This window comes from Scyliorhinus canicula, chromosome 3 (genome assembly GCF_902713615.1).
Source record: "Scyliorhinus canicula chromosome 3, sScyCan1.1, whole genome shotgun sequence".
Classification (NCBI taxonomy): domain Eukaryota; kingdom Metazoa; phylum Chordata; class Chondrichthyes; order Carcharhiniformes; family Scyliorhinidae; genus Scyliorhinus; species Scyliorhinus canicula.
The window spans coordinates 102,827,892-102,847,450 of record NC_052148.1 but is presented as its reverse complement, the minus strand read 5'-3'; the positions used below and the strand labels follow the sequence as shown (position 1 = coordinate 102,847,450).

At 39.8% G+C, this 19,559-nt stretch overlaps 1 protein-coding gene across 2 annotated transcripts in view; it reads right to left on the bottom strand.

Moving 5' to 3' along the window:
• Positions 1-19,559, bottom strand: part of ipo11 (importin 11) — a 712,587-nt gene that overhangs the window by 209,250 nt on the left and 483,778 nt on the right. For both annotated transcript variants that reach the window (XM_038791006.1, XM_038791005.1), the window contains exon 27: positions 9,994-10,115. In XM_038791006.1, the coding sequence (XP_038646934.1) occupies positions 9,994-10,115 (122 nt within the window). The remainder of the gene's footprint in view (positions 1-9,993; positions 10,116-19,559) is intronic.

The window sequence follows — 19,559 nt, the reverse complement described above, 5'->3', positions numbered from 1 at the left end:
TACTAATACATTGATTATCACAATGTCCACTAGTACCTCTTGCGACATGCATTTCCTGTCATTGGAAGTTTGTATCATTTGTATCATCACTGATTGAATATTCGAAAACTACATTTGGCATGGAAAGGTTGAGACAAAAGCAATCAAGTACATGATGATTAATCCTCGGGTAATCCCTAACTTTACCACAATAATAGTCAGTTTTGATATGTAGATGAATATGGCAACCAATTTGCACAAAGCAAGACGTCACAAACATAAATGAAATAAATGCATAGTTAATCTGTTTCACTGGTGTTGATTCAGCGATCAATGTTGGCTCAGGAAGTGGAATAACTCCTTTTCTTTCAAGTATCAGGGGATCTTTAACTTCATTCAAACACAGTGCCTTCAACAAATGCATTCCCTTAAGTACTGCACTGACATGCCTGCCAATGCTCAAAATCCTAACTAGGGCTTGAACTCTTTCACTTCTGACTTAGAGATAAGAGAGTTATCACTATGTCAAACTTATGTATAGAACAGGAAAGAGCCAGGTTCATTCACTGGTCTGTGCTGAATTGGTTACATTCAAGAGTGATTTAGTATCCATGGGCTAGTAAGGAGGATCATCAACTATGGATTCTGCTCCTGGTTACTATTTTATGACTCCTTTTGAAATGTGTGTGAATGTAGATGCTGGGTGTAAACAAGGGCATCATTTTGATTTGTGGAAATCTTTGGGGCATAAATAACCTGTTTCCGAGACACCAAGGAAACTTTGAAAACATTATATTTGAAGATTTATCTCATCTCAGGCTGAGGAATTGGAATTTGGTGACATTGTGGTCGGATAGAAACAAAGGGGAGATTCAGAATGTCTTCAGGTAAAATGATGAAGCAGTATTCTGCTGTTAATGATTGATGGCTAGGATCCCAGCAGTGTGTGAAGAAGCCTGACAAGGTTGACTAATGTATCCCTTCCTATATTTATAAAATATTGAAAATCATGTACATCAGCGTCAGTCATGTTTTTCTGCTATCATAATGTTTTACATGATAAATTTCCTTATCATCTGCATCTCGTCAAAATCCATTTCATTAAACACCAAACCATAACTCAACAAGTATCGAAGATGAATTGAATGAGAAGAGAGCAGATACACAAACTTTCAAGAAGCATGTAATAAGAATATATAGAAACAATAAATCAAACATCATCAGTCAGTAAAATCTACAGAAAGAAGCTGAACCAATAAAACATAATAAAGTGGTAGGACAGGTGCGTTATTGCAGCTGGAGCATGTGGGATCTGGTGGAGAACAGTGCGATCCATGGCAACCAAATCCACAGGGTCTGCAGCTCCAGGCAGCAGATTGATGTGAATGCAAGTGAAGTAGAAGTGCCAAGATGTGCTTTCTGCTACTTACATGGATATATCTGCTATTTTAGAATAAAACAACAGATCAATCAACCAAGCCCTGCATGATGATTTTCTTATACCAATCCGAGAAAGTAAAAGTGGAGGAGCCTCAGTTTGCAATTGACCAACAGGTTTGAGGTATTTGCAGCTTGTTCGGATGTGAACAGTGACTGCGGAGGGCATGAACAAACTTAATATGGCACCATTGTGTAGTTAGTGTGCCATTAAAGAGGAGGGAATAGAACTGAAATATACGGTAGCATGATGGTTAGCATAAATGCTTCACAGCTCCAGGGTCCCAGGTTCGATTCCCGGCTGGGTCACTGTCTGTGTGGAGTCTGCACGTCCTCCCCGTGTGTGCGCGGGTTTCCTCCGGGTGCTCCGGTTTCCTCCCACAGTCCAAAGATGTGCGGGTTAGGTGGATTGGCCATGCTAAATTGCCCGTAGTGTCCTAAAAAGTAAGGTTAAGGGGGGGTTGTATGGTATAGGGTGGATACGTGGGTTTGAGTAGGGTGATCATTGCTCGGCACAACATCGAGGGCCGAAGGGCCTGTTCTGTGCTGTACTGTTCTATAACTGTAGTGAGGGACAGTATAGTTCAGGGGGTAGACACTCTTCTCTGCAGACAAGAGAGTGAGAGCTGAAGGTTGAGTAGCCAACCCAGTACCAGAATTCAAAACATCTGTTTGGGGCTGGAGAAACATGCAGTTGATGCGGTCCACATGGGTGCCAACGGTAGAGTTAAGAGGAGGAAAGAGTTACTAGCAAATTGGAGTAGGGCAAGTAAGGTAGCAGATTGAGAAATGGGTTTTGATTCACAGGGCACTGGCACCAGTACTAACGAAAGAGAGAGTTGTGCCATTTGGATAATATTCAGCACAACTCAGAGTCCTGGTGAATCATATAGTTAGGGCTGCAACGAGGGCTTTAAACTGTATAATGTGGGGGCGGGAATCACATGAGGGCACAATTGGTAAGTTCAGTACAATACACGTAGTATTCATGACAAAGTGGATGAAATGATAGCACAAATAGAGGTGAATAATATCTGATGGCCATCACAGAGATGTGGTTGCAATGTGACCAAGGTTGGAATGTGAACATTTAAGGGTATTTGACATTTTGGAAACACAGGAAGAAAGGAAAAGTGGTGAAAAATGATCTTGACTCAGAAGAATCAGTTTGGATGGTGATAAGAAATGGCAAAAGGTCACTTGTGGGAGTAGTTTATAGGGCCCTTAACAGTAGCTACATTGAAGATCAAGAGTATATGCAGAAACCATAGAGGCCTGTTTGTCATTTGTTAGGATATAGGACGAGAACCCCAAACAATTTTTCTAATTGTAAAACTGTGAGGAAAGGATGCTTCAACCCAGGAGTGATGACTCTGACCAATAGATATCCTTTATGTTCAAACAAACTTTAATTTAACTACAGAATTAAACATATTCACATCAAATAAATAACTTTACAATTATCATTCAAACAGTTAGAACATAGAACATAGAACAGTACAACACAGAACAGGCCCTTCGGTCCTCGATGTTGTGCCGAGCAATGATCACCCTACTCAAACCCACGTATCCACCCTACGCCCGTAAACCAACAACCCCCCCTTAACCTTACTTTTTAGGACACTACGGGCAATTTATCATGGCCAATCCACTCTAGATAAAAGGAAAAACTAGAACTTACTATCCATACCTACTACTGTAAGGATCCTTCCCGTTTATTCCCTTATTTGACTTTTTGTTTTGCTATTATCATTTTTGATCCATGGATGATTAATGAACATGTATCTTTAAGTCAAGCAGCAGAGAGGAGTGAGAAATTCAGAGGTTACAGGAGAGAACACTGCTAGTTTTGAACAGGAGATCTCAGACCTTTCGCACCTGAGAGAAACGGGGTGAGACTCGGTTCGATTCGAACATAAAAAACATAAGAACTGGGAGCAGGATCAGGAGTAGGTCATTTGGCCCCTCGAGCCTGCTCCGCCATTCTGATTTTTTTGTGGACTCAGCTCCACTTACCTGCCCGCTTTTATAACCTTAATTCCTTTACAACTCAAAAGTCTATCTATCTCTGTCTTAAAAACATCTAACGAGGTAGCCTCAACTGCTTCACTGGGCAGGGAATTCCACAGATTCACAACAGCAAAGAAGTTGTTCCTCAACTCAGTCCTAAATCTGCTCCCCCTGATTTTGAGGTTATGCCTCCCCGCCAGTGGAAACCTCTCTCTTACCTATTCTCTTCATAATTTTATATGTTTCTCTAAGATCCCCCTTCATTCTTCTAAATTACAACAAATATAATCCCAGTTTATTCAGTCTCTCCTCATAAGCCAATCCTCTCAACTACAGAATCACCTAGTGAATCTCCTCTGCATCCTCTCCAGTACATCCTTTCTCAAGTAAGGATACCAAAACTGTACACAGTATTCCAGGTAAGGCCTCACCAGCACCCTATACAACTGCTAAAATCATATCCCTGTTTTTAAACTCCATCCCCATTTGCCTTCTTAATTACCTGCTGCACCTGCAAACCAACTGTTTGCAATTCATGCACAAGGACACCCTGGTCCCTCTGCACAGCAGCATGCTGCAATTTTTTCTCATTTAAATAATAGTCCATTTTGCTGTTATTCCTACCAAATTGGATGACTTCATATTTACCAACATTGTACTCCATCTGCCAGACTCCTGTCCATTCACTTAAAGTATCAATATCCCTCTGCAGACTTTCAGTGTCCTCGGTACACTTTACCCTACCACTCATCTTAGTGTCATCTGCAAACTTTGATGCATTACACTTGGTCCTCAACTCCAGATCATCTATTTTATTGATCTTGAATGTTAACCTGTTCTTGTAATTGCGCATTGTGTGAATTGTTTCCTGACCATTTTCGATCAATAAACACATATGTTTTCCATGTTTGGGTTATGTTTTGGTGCTGAAAATCTTAGATTGGGAGCACATCTCCTGATTTTACATACGTTTAAATGAGAAAACCTGCTCAGCTATAAGTAGTTTTGATTTAAGTGGTGGTTTCCAGGAACGTATCTACTACTTAAAATGAAGTATCTACTACTTAAAATGCAGCTAATTATCATAATCCAAAGTGTGATGAATGCAGAAATTGTTATGCATTATATTTTATTTTTGTGGCAGTAATGTTATTAAAAACCATGGTTTGAAATACATACAGGCAGTTACATTGTGTTTCAGCTTGATAAGTTGATGTAACTAATGAGAGGAGCTACAGTAACAGGCGTTTTAGCAGAGACTGTTGAGTTTTCCTGAAAGTCAAACCATGAAGACAGTTTCTGAGACTTCAGCTAGAGATCCTGCATTGTTCTGACAGAATTCAGGTCCATCTCTTAAAACAGTCTCAAAGAACATCTCTTAAGGAAGAATGTATGGGTCTGCTAACTGTATTTACGTTAGCTCTTTTCTCTCCCTACAGATGCTGCCAGACCTGCTGAGATTTTCCAGCATTTTCTCTTTGATTGTACTTAAAAGTGGATTGAGATGGTAATGTTGTTTGAGTAGAAGTAAAGATAGCAGTTCAGGGTTATCGTGTCACTGTATTGATTAGCATTGTTTAATGGGTAATTGCAAGCTTTTTTTGTGTGATGTTAAAGATATTTTAATACCGTGTTAATAAAGTTTGTTTTAACATATCTATCCCTATTTTACATGAAATCACTCAGAGTGAGGTATCCTTTCCCCACACTCTCACAAAATAAGAATCAAATATTGGGGTTTCTGTCCAGTACCCTCACCACTGTTGGTGTCTGGTCTGGGATCGTAATATCATCAATGTTCATTTCTAGTAGTAATGAGATGTGTCTTTTCCAGTCAGTGGACACTACCCCAAGCGCTTAGTTGGCGTCTCTCATGTAGAAAGTATCATAATGCTAATCAGAGGTTGGGGAAAAGAGAAAAGCACATAGGACGGAACATACATTGAGCCACAGGGTGGGGCTGGTGATGTGGCAGGGAAAGGAGAAAGATTAGGAAGGGTATAAAAAAGTTAGTTTGCAGAAATGGTTTTAAATCTGATTTTAAAGGTGGAGAGAAACATAGAAAGTGGGGGGGTGGCAGTTAGGGTTAGTGTTAAACAGAGTAGTGGTTGAAGGATGCTGTCACTAAAAATTTGAGGAGGGAGATGGACAAACAGCCTGAGTAAGCGATCCAAGGCTGTGCAAAGGCATCAAAGGTGGCGGAGGCAGCAGAGATAAGGTTGGATGAAGCTACTGAGTAATTTAATGATGATGTACTGGAGACAAGGAGTAGTGTATTCTGCAATGGTATGAATTACAGCCAGCCAGGACAGCATATGAATAGCAGGACTTTGCTCAGGGTGGAGTTTGGGGAATGCAGAATAGGAGGCCAGAAATAGATTCTCAGAGAAATCGAGTCTAGTGATGACATAAATATGGACATCGTTCTGAGGTAGGGGCAAAGGTCTGAAACGTTGTGGAGGTCTTACTGGTATTATGGGGTTTAACGGTCAATTCATCATCAAATGAGCCCAGGGCTGATAAACCCCGGATATACAGCAACCATTTTCGGGTGTTAACCAGATAATAAAGTCTCTGATATGGCGGACAGATAGTGTTTTCATATTTCCAACTGCAAGTGTGCCCCCACCATGCTGAGAAAAGACAAACAAAAATGGGCTTACCCAAAATATTTACCAGGAGGCTTTGACTAAGTGACTGGCTTAGGAAGGTAGATAAAGTCAACAGCAAAGGAGCTAAGACACCAAAAACAAAGGCTTTGATTTCTTATGTTCAGATCAAGAATGTTTTGCCCCGTTTAGCACATGTATCAGAGGGGCAATGTGGCAGCATGGAGGCGGCTGACAGAGACGTTGGAACTAAGAGCGAAATCCATACATATTAAAGCTGTCCCCATCCCTGTGGATGATGCCACACCGCAGCATGTGGGATGAGGGGATCGCCCCCTCATATCCTTCAAGTATAGTAAAAGATGCTTGATGATAAGACATGCTTGATGAAAGAGATGAAAGGCATGACTAAGAACCAAAAGTCACCAGAGTTCAACAATGATGGTTTTCCTTATAAATTCCCATTAAATAAATTATTAAAAAGTTACAAGCTCTCTCTGTGCCTGTCGGATAGGACCACTCTTCTCCAATCACCAATTGTAGAATTCAGTGTGCAAAATAACATTTCTATTGTGATTGCTTTCAATCAACAATTAAGTTTATTTTCATTGTCACACAGATTAAAAGGCTGTACAAAATTCAGATCTTGATCCTGTCGCTAACATGTATTTCCATCAATACTAGTCTAATTAGCATCACAAACATGCAAAAACATCAGTCAAACTGTAGGATTCGATTACAGAAAATGTCATTGACAGAACAAAGTACAGGCTAATGTAGCCAGTGTGCATCTCGGTCAATGGTTCATGACAAGATCAAAGTGTCTGCATCTGTGATCTCACCAGCTTTCAAGGTTGTGTTAAGATAATAGACACGAAAAACTCAAACCCTACTTATTTTCGACAGCCATCTACACGTCCTTTCACTTGCAGACACATCTATAATGTTACACATTACCAGTTCACCATTTTCTGTATATTTGTCATTTATTTCTATCCCTCGAACTACAGGGTCATAGTTTAACTAGCTGTGTTTACATTAACTAGAAGCAAACAAATGGATATAATGTTGCAACTCGAGTAGTCAATCAACCTGAACACAGGTAAATTAGGGAAACAAAAGGTGTTTCTAGCTGAGGTGTGAATGGCTGGATAGCAGCACTTTGAATGCAAAGTAAAGGAAGCAACAAGAAAAAAAAGCAAATTGTCAAAATAAGGAAACAAAATGGAGGCAGAGATTTATGATCTAAAATTGTTGAACTCAATATCAAGTCCAGAGTGGTCATTATTGCTTCCTGATACCAAATTATTCAAAGTTTATCTGATTACAACTCATAACATTCTTAGGTGTACATTTGCAAAAATTGCAGCAAGATCTGTTTAACATTATTTTGTGAATGTCGACAAACTGTCAGAGCCTGCCATCGTTGACTTGTGAAACCAACAGCAATGTCTGGCATCTGCACATGTGCAGTTACACATGGAACTCAAGAAGTTGTTTGTCATTGGCAATTTGCTGTTGAAGACTCCGCAGATGGCAACATAGAAATCACTGAACTGACAAGAATATCCCCTTTAACGATGTAACATCACAGCAAAATTCCTGAAAAAAGTATTGAAGGTACAACCAGGTTCGTCATCACTGGTGTTCAAAAACCTCCCGGGTCTTGGAAAACTAATCGCATATTTGTGCAATGCTCATTTTTTTCCATTATGATAAAAACTTCCAGAGTTTAAAACAACAAAAAACAAAGTTTTTCCTGATACATCAGCTTCTTATTGGTATGTCTTGATCTTTATTCCACATATTGTATGATTTATGACAAGTGAACGATAGTCAGTGCATCGATTGGCTGCTTACCTTGCTTCATGGCATTGCTATTGCTGAATACCTGGAGATCCCTTGACTTGGCACTAGATTCAAATTAATAGTGGGAATGGGAAATACTTGGCACTAAGATTACTAAATCTTTGCTGGCAGTTTTCTTAAGAGGTCAGTTGTGAGCTCCATTGCTATCTCACAGACCGCAAAAATCGAACCATAGTTTCTTTACCATTTAATCATTACTTAGATCTCAGGATTTATGATTCAAATATAACATAATTATATCAAAAGAAGCTGTATAACCATCTATTTTTACATCCGAAGCTATACTTTCTCATCTTACAAAATGAACCAAAGCTATTCTTTGCATCTTAAAGAGCTGTTCCTAATTACAAATATATGGTGTGTTACAATTATAAAGTTATGTTTTGGAGCTCTCTGTTTAACTTAAGATAAAATGGGGGAAGATAAAAAGGGGGGAATGAAGGGATGTTGTGACCTGCTCTGAATTCTGTCTGACAATCAAACCAGGTGGCTTGATTACTATGGGTACAGGGAGACCAAAGTCAAAAAACCTGTTAAGAAGGTGCAAGATGTGCCGTTCCGTTGACTATGGGTAGATTGTTAGTCTCCAAATCTCACAGGCAGGTGTTAGGAATGTCATGTTTTACAAATCATTATACTTTGAACTGCCTGTGTAATTCCAAGCCTGAATGTAGTTGGAGGTCTAAAGGATAACTAATTAGTATTTCTACCTGGATACAAAGTTCATGCAAGATATATACAGCCAGGGAGCAAGGCTTTGAGAAGGAATGGGTCCATAGAACATCACTATATCGGTTACAGGATTTAAAAAATATTCCTGAAACCTACATACACAAACCAGTCCGAAGTCATCTGAATGGCAAAGACCATAAGATAGGGGCAACTAGTCTTGGTTCCTAAGCAGAGAAAATGCTAACTCTATTGTTCACCGTGCAGATTGCTGGTGGGAGCTCATGCTCAGATTGAAGAGATTCCCAGAATTTTCCAGCTGTTCACACCGATCGGATCTTCTGGTCCCGTTGATGGTGCATCCCTGCTAAGGGTTTCCGGGCGGCGAGGGATGCATTCAACGGGAAATCCTGTTGACAACGATGGGACCAGAAGATCCTGCCACCAGCCAAAGGTGGTCTGCCTCCGCGAAACATGTGGTGCGTTGCGTGGAAAATCCCACTCCACTGAGTTTATGAGGAATTAAGAGAGGCTTGAAGATTTACCCAGCTTGGGCTAGAGGGAAGTAATTGCTAGTGTAATCCTCAGAGTAAAAGCAAGTCTTAGAATTGGGAGTTCCCATAAACATGTTGAGGGGGGGGGGCGGGCGCAGTTACTACTACGAAGATGCTTACCTGTAAATATGTATGTTAATTTTTGCGTGTTTGTTTGTTTTTTTTTTTGTTTTTTTTTTCTCTCCTAACAATTTGTAATTTGTTCAATATAAAATATGAAAACTGAATAAAAACATTTATAAAAAAAAAAAGAATTGGGAGTTCCCTACTAAGAAAGGAAAAAGGAAGCAAGGCACCATGAGCTGAGAGTAGTTCCTGGAAAAAGTGTCTGCTTAAGGGCCTGCTGAAAGTATAAACATGGAAGGGGGGATTGCTGTTCATTTTAGAAATTAAATGGGGAAAACCTTCGATACAGTATAAATTGCCGAGAAAATAGTTGTTTTTGTTCAATGTTGTTTTTAGTTATTACAGTAAAAATCTTAAAACCTGAAATCTTTTGAGATCATTTCCATTGGACACCAGAAATTCAAACATCTTGTTAAAAGGTATCTACAAAGATTGCAATGTGCTAATTGCCACAAAAATCAACACGCACAGCATATCCAGAACGCCAACTACTCTGGACGTTTTTTCAAAAATTGAGTATTAAATGGTAAATTGCAAACAATCAAAGGCAAAAACAACGTTGTTTAAGACGTTTGGAGTCAACAATGCAGTTTTAATTAGCTTCCAAATCCAATTTCCATAATAACCACCTCAACATGTCAACACCTTTCAACTAAAGGCTCAACTAAGTACCATTTTTAATCAGGACAGGGAATACCATAAATAGATATCTCTGTTATACCAAAGGGAAACTTATTTACCTGTTTTCTGAAGGTAAGAGCGAAAGCAAGGCCAAAGCAGAAAGTTTCCGTCTCTCTGGTTGTGTAATGTTATCCATTCGATCAACCCACATCTCGATTATATTACCAAGGAGCTGTTCCATCTAGAAAGAAAAGCAAATCTATGAGTTTCTGTGTCTGATTTACAATTAAATGGCATAATATTAGGGAGAGATACACAATCAAAGATAAAATGGACATTATGCACAACCGTTATTACAAAACCACAACTGGAAGGAACATACAAATTAAAACGAGACTGAAATGCTAAAAAAAAGTGCTTCCAGGCAATTCAGTTTTAATGAGCAGGCACACAATAATTCTTTAATAATTAAGATGGAACACACAACATTTCTCAAACTGTCAAATGTAATTACTATTCAGTTACAATGCAACATAGTGATGAAACTGACTATAGTTGGGATAGGAGATCTAAGTCGAACTATCTTGCCAAAACGGATATCACATCAGCAACCCTTTTTGATATTAATACTAACAGAAGGGTGAACATATTTCCACAGGGCCAGTAAGATGCTATAGTAGAAGTCAGGTGGTGTTTGTTGAAAGCAATAAAGTATATATGTTCACTGATGAATCTGATTTTATTAAAAGACTCCACTGCATTTTAGTATTTCATGTCTCATTTACATTTACAGGAGGTTGTAACCAAATTGTCTATAATCTGGCATCTGAAAACACGTGCCTGCGACACATTTGTAATGAATTAGAAACTGGGATAAATAAAAACTGAAATGAATTTACATTACTTTAACCATGAACGGAGTGCAATTTAGCTGACATGTAGATTCTTTGTCAAACAGCTAACAATGAACCTGTCTAGCTGCAATTTACGATGTGATTAACTAATATAATGTAGCATTTAAATTTCATTTTAACTGTATCCATTTGATGATGTCATACTTCTCTTTGTTATAGTATATTTTATGCTTTTTAGTTTAGTCCAACATCAAATTGTTGGACTTCCTATTTGATTGCCATGTGTTTCTGGTCCTGCCCACATTTTATTTCTCCGAATGATACTTTTTTTTTCTGGAAGGGGCACTCTCTGTATTGCAGGAATAGTGGAACAACGTGCATACTGTTTTCAGTATGACATCACATGTCACATGAGATTTTACGATGTCATTTGTAACAACAGGAAAAAAGATTGCTTGTATCATTCAATTAAGCAATAGTCAATTTCAAAGGCAATTTCCCTTTCTCCGTACTGCCTAACCCCATCCCTCTCACACATACCTGTGACAATTCTAGTCTTAACCTCTTTAAAAACTCTTGGAAAGGCTCCTCAACCTCATCCTAATATTTACTTCAGCTCTTCAAACATTTTTGTGGACCATTTCTGTGCCCCATTGGTGTGTTTGTGAAAAACAATATATTTTGATTTGCAGCTTATGATCTTTACAAATTCCTCTACTCAAAACAAATTGGTCACTGAATATACATCAAGCCACATATATGCTAGATACATTTGCATTGATGAAATATTCAAATTTCCAACTCTCTGCAGTGCAATTATTACCATTACTTTTGTGGCAAAAATACATTTGCGAACTGTCTTGTAAGACAGTTTTTTTAAAAACGTGAAACGCATTGCAAAGTTGCCACAAGAAAGATATACATTTCAAAAGTATAAACAGTGCGCTCACTTACAAATTACATTGCTAACAGTGGACTCACTAAAAAACAATATTCAGAGTCTTTTAGTTACTTCCAATTAGTGCAATCGGGTAATGATAATCTTTCTCGTGTCACAAGTAGGCTTACATTAACACTACAATGAAGCTACTGTGAAAATCCCCTAGTCGCCACACTGCAGCGCCTGTTCGGGTACAGAGTGAGAATTCAGAATGTCCAATTCACCTAACAAGCACACAATTTGGGACTTGTGGGAGGAAACCAGAGCACCCGGAGGAAACCGATGCAGACACAGGGAGAACATGCAGGCTCCACAGAGACAGTGACCCAAGCTGAGAATCGAACCTAGATCCTTGGCGCTGTGAAGCAACAGTGTTAACCACTGTGTTAATGTCAGAAGTGAGATTCAAACCCACGCCTCCAGTTGAAGACCAGAACAACCGGCCCGCAACAGGAAGGACAAAATCCTTGATTCTGACGCCTTAAACCACTCGGCCACCGTGACAAGAACAGGACGTACAGGAATCTATAAGATAGTAGATAGTAGTCTGAAAGCATGTGCAGCTGTACAGGAGTAATCTTTTCTATAGTCCTGGCTATATTAGTTAAACCTGCAAAACTAGCATTCAGATAAACAATGCACAAGAACCAATGGGGTGATTACAGAGCAGGCTCAATTTGGATTAATTCAATCTTGTCCAAAATGCTCTAGCAGGGTGTCCCTGCCACATTTTGCTCATAAGCAAAATAAATGGCATTTTGGAAACTTTCTACAAATGGCTTTAAAGATTGACCACGTGGGCCAGTGGCCACAAAACCAAAGTGCAATATTAGTGAGTAACATTAGCGAACGACGGGTGGTCATTGGGAAATAAATGAGTTCTGGATTTACACATATTATTTAAATTTACATAATATGTATTCTTCAAAATAAAATTTGTGCCCTGTGTTCTTAAAGATAAACATGCATATGTAGATTCTAGACTCCTCTTCAGCACAATGAGGAGAGAGTTATTTTAATAATTATATGTGAATTAATTGTAACCTATTCATAACAATCCTGCAAACATTTCTGAAAAAAGTAAATTTCTCCTATATTCAATTTTAGTCTCCTGAGCCAAATGGTATGAAGGAAGCTTACTTCTTCCACTGATCTCTGCCCAAAGCTAGATGCTACACTCAAATGGAGTATTGTCTCATCTACATCCTACTTATTGCACTGGAATGTTATCCTGCTCATTGCACTAGAATGAGTTCTGATATCTTATCTGATTAGACTAAAGTAGTGGTATGGTGCAAATAAGCTGGTGTTACAACCCCAGTTGATGTTGTAACTGGAGAGGATGATCCCAGAATGGAATGCTGGCCCAAACGACCCTAACCTTTTTTCATAAAATGTGGAGGAACCGCGTCACAGGACCGCTAATTAGTTTTAACAACAAGAAAACAAACATATATTAAACATGGAAAAAATTTATTATAATACGATACTCCTTTACTCCCCCCTTATTTTATTTTTTGAAATTTAGAGTACCCAATTCTTTTTCTCCCCCAATTAAGAGGCAGTTTAGTGGGGTCAATTGATCTACCCTGTGCATCTTTTTGGGTTGTGGGGGTGAGACCCACGCAGTCGGAGGGAGAATGTTCAAACTCCACTCAGACAGTAACCGGGGCCGGAATCGAACCAGGGCCCTCGGCACCATGAGACAGCAGTTCTAACCACTGCGCCGCCGTGCTGCCCCCCCCCCCCCCCCCCCTTTCCCTTATTTTAACAATTACACACAGGTTTTGGGCAGCACGGTAGCACAAGTGGCTCGCACTGTGGCTTCACAGTGCCAGGGTCCCAGGTTCGATTCCTTGCTGTGTCACTGTCTGTGTGGAGTCTGCACGTTCTCCCAGTGTCTGCGTGGGTTTCCTCCGGGTGCTCCGGTTTCCTCCCACAGTCCAAAAATGTGCGGGCTAGGTGGAATGATCATGCCAAAATTGCCCTTAGTGTCCAAAAAAAGGTTAGGCGGGGTTATTGGGTTACGGGTATAGGGTGAAGTAAGGGCTTAAGTGGGTCGTTACAGACTCGATGGGCTGAATGGCCTCCTTCTGCACTGTATGTTCTATGCCTATGTCTATGTTTTAGGATTAACGCAGATTATAAAATACATCTTAATCTACAATGGTCTCATTAACACAAACTCCCTTTAAAGCAGACAAGATAAATGTAGGCAAATACACTCTTCACTCTGAACCCCAAGTAAATGTCTCCTCTGAATTCCCCCAGATGATTGTCACATGAATTTCCAAACTCCATTCCTCAAAACACGCTTTAAAATCTTCTCTCATAATTCTGTGTTCCCTTAGCGATGTGCATTCCAAAATTCAGACCAAGTTTTCCAAACGACATGTTTAAACAAAGCTTCCACGGGCGGCATGGTGGCAAATTTGTTAGCACTGCTGCCTCACGCCGCCAAGGACCCAGCTTTGATCCCAGCCCCGGGTCACTGTCCGTGTGGAATTTGCACATTCTCGCCGTGGTTTTCACCCACACAACCCAAAGAAGTGCAGGCTAGGCGGATTGGCCATGCTAAATTGCCCCTTAATTGGAATAAAAAGAATTGGGTACTCTTAAAAAAAATTTAAATAAATAAATAAACAAAGCTTCCGCTCCATTTCTAACAGCAAATTGAGTCCAAGATTCCATACTAATCCCTTTCGGATTTTTCTGTCTTGACAGCTCTGCAAACTGCTCAAAATTGATTTACCTTTGAAGGCTGCTGTCCCACTTTAAATCTGGTTACTGAAATTGTCTCTTTAACCCAGAACACGTTTTTTTTACTCTTCCTTGAATTCTTCAGAACAATACCTTGTCTTCGTTCAATTAATTCCAAACTTCTTGGACACTTCTTTCTCTTCATTTCTGTAGATTCTTTAACTAACTGGACTTTGGATTTCTGGCATCTGTTTTCTTACCCATTACTCCATAGTATGAATTTTCTTCTAGCAAGGCGGAGAGAGATTTACTCTCTTTAGCCTTCTAAAACCAACTGCTTCGAGCAAGCTGTGAGAACAGCCTTCTCTCTCACTTCTTACGACTAACTGTAATCAAATTTAGCTAAAATAAAACTAAAAGGCTTCTCCACCTTTTAAGGCCCAAGTTGCAAAGCAACACCCACATGCTTATGACTTTTATTCATTCTTCACTCTTCACACTATAGCCGACTCTAAGCACAATAAAAATACAGTTGGAACGCAACCAACCCCCACACATACAAACACCTTTGTTCAGCAGAATCTAACAATAGGTTTTACCCTTCCAGAAACATAAGAACATAAGACCTAGGAGCAGGAGTAGGCCATCTGGCCCCTCGAGCCTACTCCACCATGGCTGATCTTTTGTGGCCATTAAACTTGTGGCCATTAAACTTACTTAAAACTATAACTTATTCTTAATGTTTACCAATACAAAATCCCTTAAAACTACCTTTATTTTCTGAACACTAACTGTCACTGATATGCACATTTCGTTTCAACACTGGATCTAATTCTTTGAAGGAGTAGCAGATGTGTGTGACCGTTGCGGGGGGGGGGGCGCTAATCACATTCTTATGTTTTGGTCCTGTCCAAAGCTAGAGGATTACTGGAAGGAGGTTTTTAGGGTAATTTCTAAAGTGGTGCACGTGAAACTGGACCCGGGCCTCCGGGAGGCCATATTCGGGGTGTTGGACCAGCCAGGGTTGGAAACGGGTGCGGAGCCAGATGTTGTAGCCTTTGTCTTGTTGATCGCCTGAAGGTGGATCCTGATGGGCTGGAGAGCAACCTTTCCACCGTGTGCCCTGGCGTGACAGGGGGACCTGTTGGAACTCCTGACTCTTGAGAAGGTTAAGTTTGAACTGAGGGGAAGGACGGAGGGGTTCTACAATTCATGGGCATTATTCATTGTGCACTTTTAAGAACTGGATAACATTGAACATTAGTTGGAGGGGGGGGGGGGGGAGTGGTGTGTGTTAATGGTGACTATGGGTGATTCCTTTTTGTCATTTGTTTATATGTGAACATGCGGGCTAATGTTTGGGGTTTGGTGGGAGGATGGGATCGTTGTTAATGATATGGGGATTGACATATTTGTTACTGATTATTGTTTATTGTTGGTGGGGTGTAAATTTGGGAGAAAATGTGAAAAAGGAGAATAAAAAATATATTTTAAAAAAAACATCGGATCTAAAGCAAATTATTTGCTTTTAGCCATCTTAATTTTTGTTAAATAAATCTAAAACTTGCAAAAAGCAATTCAAATTTGCATGGACAGGAAAAAACTGCTGGGTACTTGTGATCAATCCAACATTTTTTTGTTGAAGAATGCAATAAGATTAATCATTAAGAAACAGAAGTCATTTGATGTTTTCCACATGCAAGGCTAATTTATGCATCTGACTCATTGCATGAAGATGATGTGAGAATGTATTTTCCCATTTTATTCTCGGAAAACTGATAGCACCTGAACCCGTGAGATATTCAATATTTTACCATTGATTGAAGAGGAAATCTGCTAACTGAAGCTTGCATACAAAAAAACCCTTTGCATTATTTTGATGGACGAAAAGTAGATCTGACAACATGCTCCCATTGAACAATGTTGTGCAAAGCCAAATACCCAGTTTTAAATCTCACGACAAATCAGTGAAAATCAACAGTTTTTTTGATGTAAGCCTGTTAAAAACATATTTTCAGTTCATTAATCACACATGTCAACATGAATTTCAAAGACTATTTTATCAACATCATTAAATACTGCAGTGCATGACTGGGCTTAGATAATTTCAAAAGAACTATATTATCCTGCTCAACAGAAAATAACTGTTATTACACCCATGATCAGGAGATATAGCAACTGATTGTGCAAGGTAAAGCATCTCCCCGTCTCTGCAACATCAGAATGCATTTAAAGGACAAAAATACATTAGGCCATCAAGGTCATCCAGTACAGAAAATACCACCTCCAGCTTGCGACAAAAAAAAAGCAAATAATACTCAATTACTTTTTACAGGCATAAACCTCCATGCTTATTGGAGACCGTATATTTCAAAATCCATCGCAAAAAAAAAAATTATGATTGTTAGTTATAGGAAACATGACCTTTTTTTTTAACTAATTTAAATGTTAAAAAAGAAGCAAAATTGGCCATATCTTGATTCATCGGTGCCATCTTAAAAAGATCTTTACAGGTATTTTTTTAATGAACATACAACAAGTCGCATTTACATAGCATTTTTATTGCAATAATTCTTTTTAAAGGGATGGGAAATTATGGGAAAAGGCAAAACCCTGAGTATTATACTGAAGTCTATCAGTAATTTTATAAGCCACCTAATTTAAAAGATAATTCTGGTGAACTATCGGAATGTGCTCAAATCTTCAGTAACAATGCTTTTAACCAGCTAAGATCTTACTATCTTACCTAGATTTCAGCAATACTTTTTTAGGTTGTGGTTACATTTGGAAATGATGACAATATTAAAATCTTGCATTATTAAACACTCAAACAGTGGAGAATAGAATATAGTAAAGTGGAACAGGAAAATAAACAGATATCTACTAAACAAAACATTTTATGCAGCACCCGGTTTCAGCTCACTTTTCCTTCCTGTTGTGGGTTTATGATAAATACAACAGAATTATGAGATGACCCAGAATGAAGACCACTAGCCAGAGGATTAATTTGGAAGCCATGCCAAAAGATAAAGATGTTTAACAGTGAAAAGTCTCTGGAATGCGAGACTAGTTTCTTCCATAGCTCAGGAAATATATAAGTAGAGCGTTATTAAACCGGGATTGGGATACTGCATTGATTTTAAAAACAAAATGTGCAATGTATTAATGTGGTAAGGACAAATTGCATCATATTAGCACGGAGATGTGTTAACATTATGCTTGGCTTGTTGCCAAGAAAGACTTGCATTCATATAGCACACAAAAATATATTTTTACAGCTGCAAATATTAAATCAATGTTTGCCATTTTGCAACTCTAATAAAGGAAAGTATCCGACTTCCAATATTCTTTGATTTACATAGAAACATAGGAACTGGAGGCCATTCAACCCATTGAATCGGCTGTGCCATTTGATTATAGATCGTGGCTGCTTATCTACCTCGAAACTATACTGCACTATCTCCATATCCCTGAATGTCATCTGTATCTAGAAATCTACTGATTTGTGTTTTGTGCACACTGAATGATTGAGCTTCCACAGTACTCTGGGGTCTAGATTCACCAGCCAGGGGAAAAATCTTATACACATCTACCCTGTTGAGCCCTCTAAGAATTTTGTAGGCTTCAATGAGATCATCTATCATTCTTCAAAACTCTCGACTAGTGTTTTTCAAACTTTCTTTCCCGGGACCCATTATTATCAACCAGCCGATCATCGGGACCCACGCCGGCCAACCTTCACAACCCACGCTGACCGACCTTGGTGACCCACGCCGGCTGAGCTCCGCGACCCCTCTGCGACACACCATTTTTGTCTACCTTTAATGCAACAGGTGAACCTGCTTGGGCCTCACAATCTCACTTGCTTTGTCATTCAATTTTACATTTCTGCTAAGGACTTCAGCTGATGATTTAAGTTCTCGCTGCATCCTTTGAATTCGCCATGCTGAGCTGTCATACGTCTTTGAAGTTCTGAGGGTTTTAAACTTTAATTTGTCAGTACTTCCCTGCATATAACACACGTGGGCTTTGCACCTGATTTGCAATGACATAATGAACAAAGCCATACTTCAAGAAATCATCTTTACACTGGTCTATTCCCAATTTCATTTTTTTCTTTGTTTAAAACTATCCATCTTCAGTTCTTCACAGTCCCGTTGCCTTGCTTGCTCGCAGCTAGAATCTCTCTCTCCGTGATTTCACGCCAAAAGCAGAGGCATACGGGGCCTTAGATGTCAGTGTATATGCCGGGCATGTACGTGACCTGCTCTCTGCCGCTGCCTCTGGCCGGAGGACTGCATGTTTCTATTTAAAAACTTATCGCAGCTGGAGTTCTCAATTTAAAATCCGGTTATGGCCATTTAGGTGCTTCGCCCGCGATCGATCATTCAGCGACCATCCCCACACCCGCCTGCAACCCACCCGCAGTTTTAAAATTCCAGCTCTGGAGAATACAGGCACAGTTTCCTCGATCACCCTTCCTCGGGCAGTCCCTCCATCCCAGGGATTAGTCTCGTGAGTCTCCGTTTATTTCTGGCAAGTATACACTTCCTTAGATAAGATGACCAAAACTGAACACATGCAGGTGATTACTAGCAACAACCTGCTCACTGGGTTCCACCAGGGTCATTCAGCTCCTGACCACGCTGCAGCCTTGGTCCAAACATGGACAAAAGAGCTGACTTCCAGAGGTGAGGTGAGAGTGACTGTCCTTGACATCAAAGCAGTATTTGATCAAGAGTGGGAACAAGGAGCCCTAGCTAAACTCGAGTCAATTGGAATTGGGGGAAAACCTTCCGTTGGTTGGAGTGATACTTGGCACAAAGGAAGATGGTTGTGATGATTGAAGGGCAATCATCTCAGCTCCAGGACATTACTGCAGGAGTTCCTCGGGGCAGTTCCCAAGGCTCAACCATCTTCAGCTGCTTCATCAAAGACCTTCCTTCCATCGTAAGGTCAGAAGTGGGAATGTGTGCAGATGACCGCACCATGTTCAGCACCATTCACGACTCTCAAATACTGAAGCAGTCCATGTTCAAATGCACCAAGACCTGGACAACATCCAGGTTTGGGCTGGCAGGTGCCAAGTAACATTTGCGTCACACAAGTGGCAGGCAATGACCATCTCCTACAAGAGAGAATCTAACCATCACCTCTTGATATTCATTGGCATTACCATCGCTGAATCCTC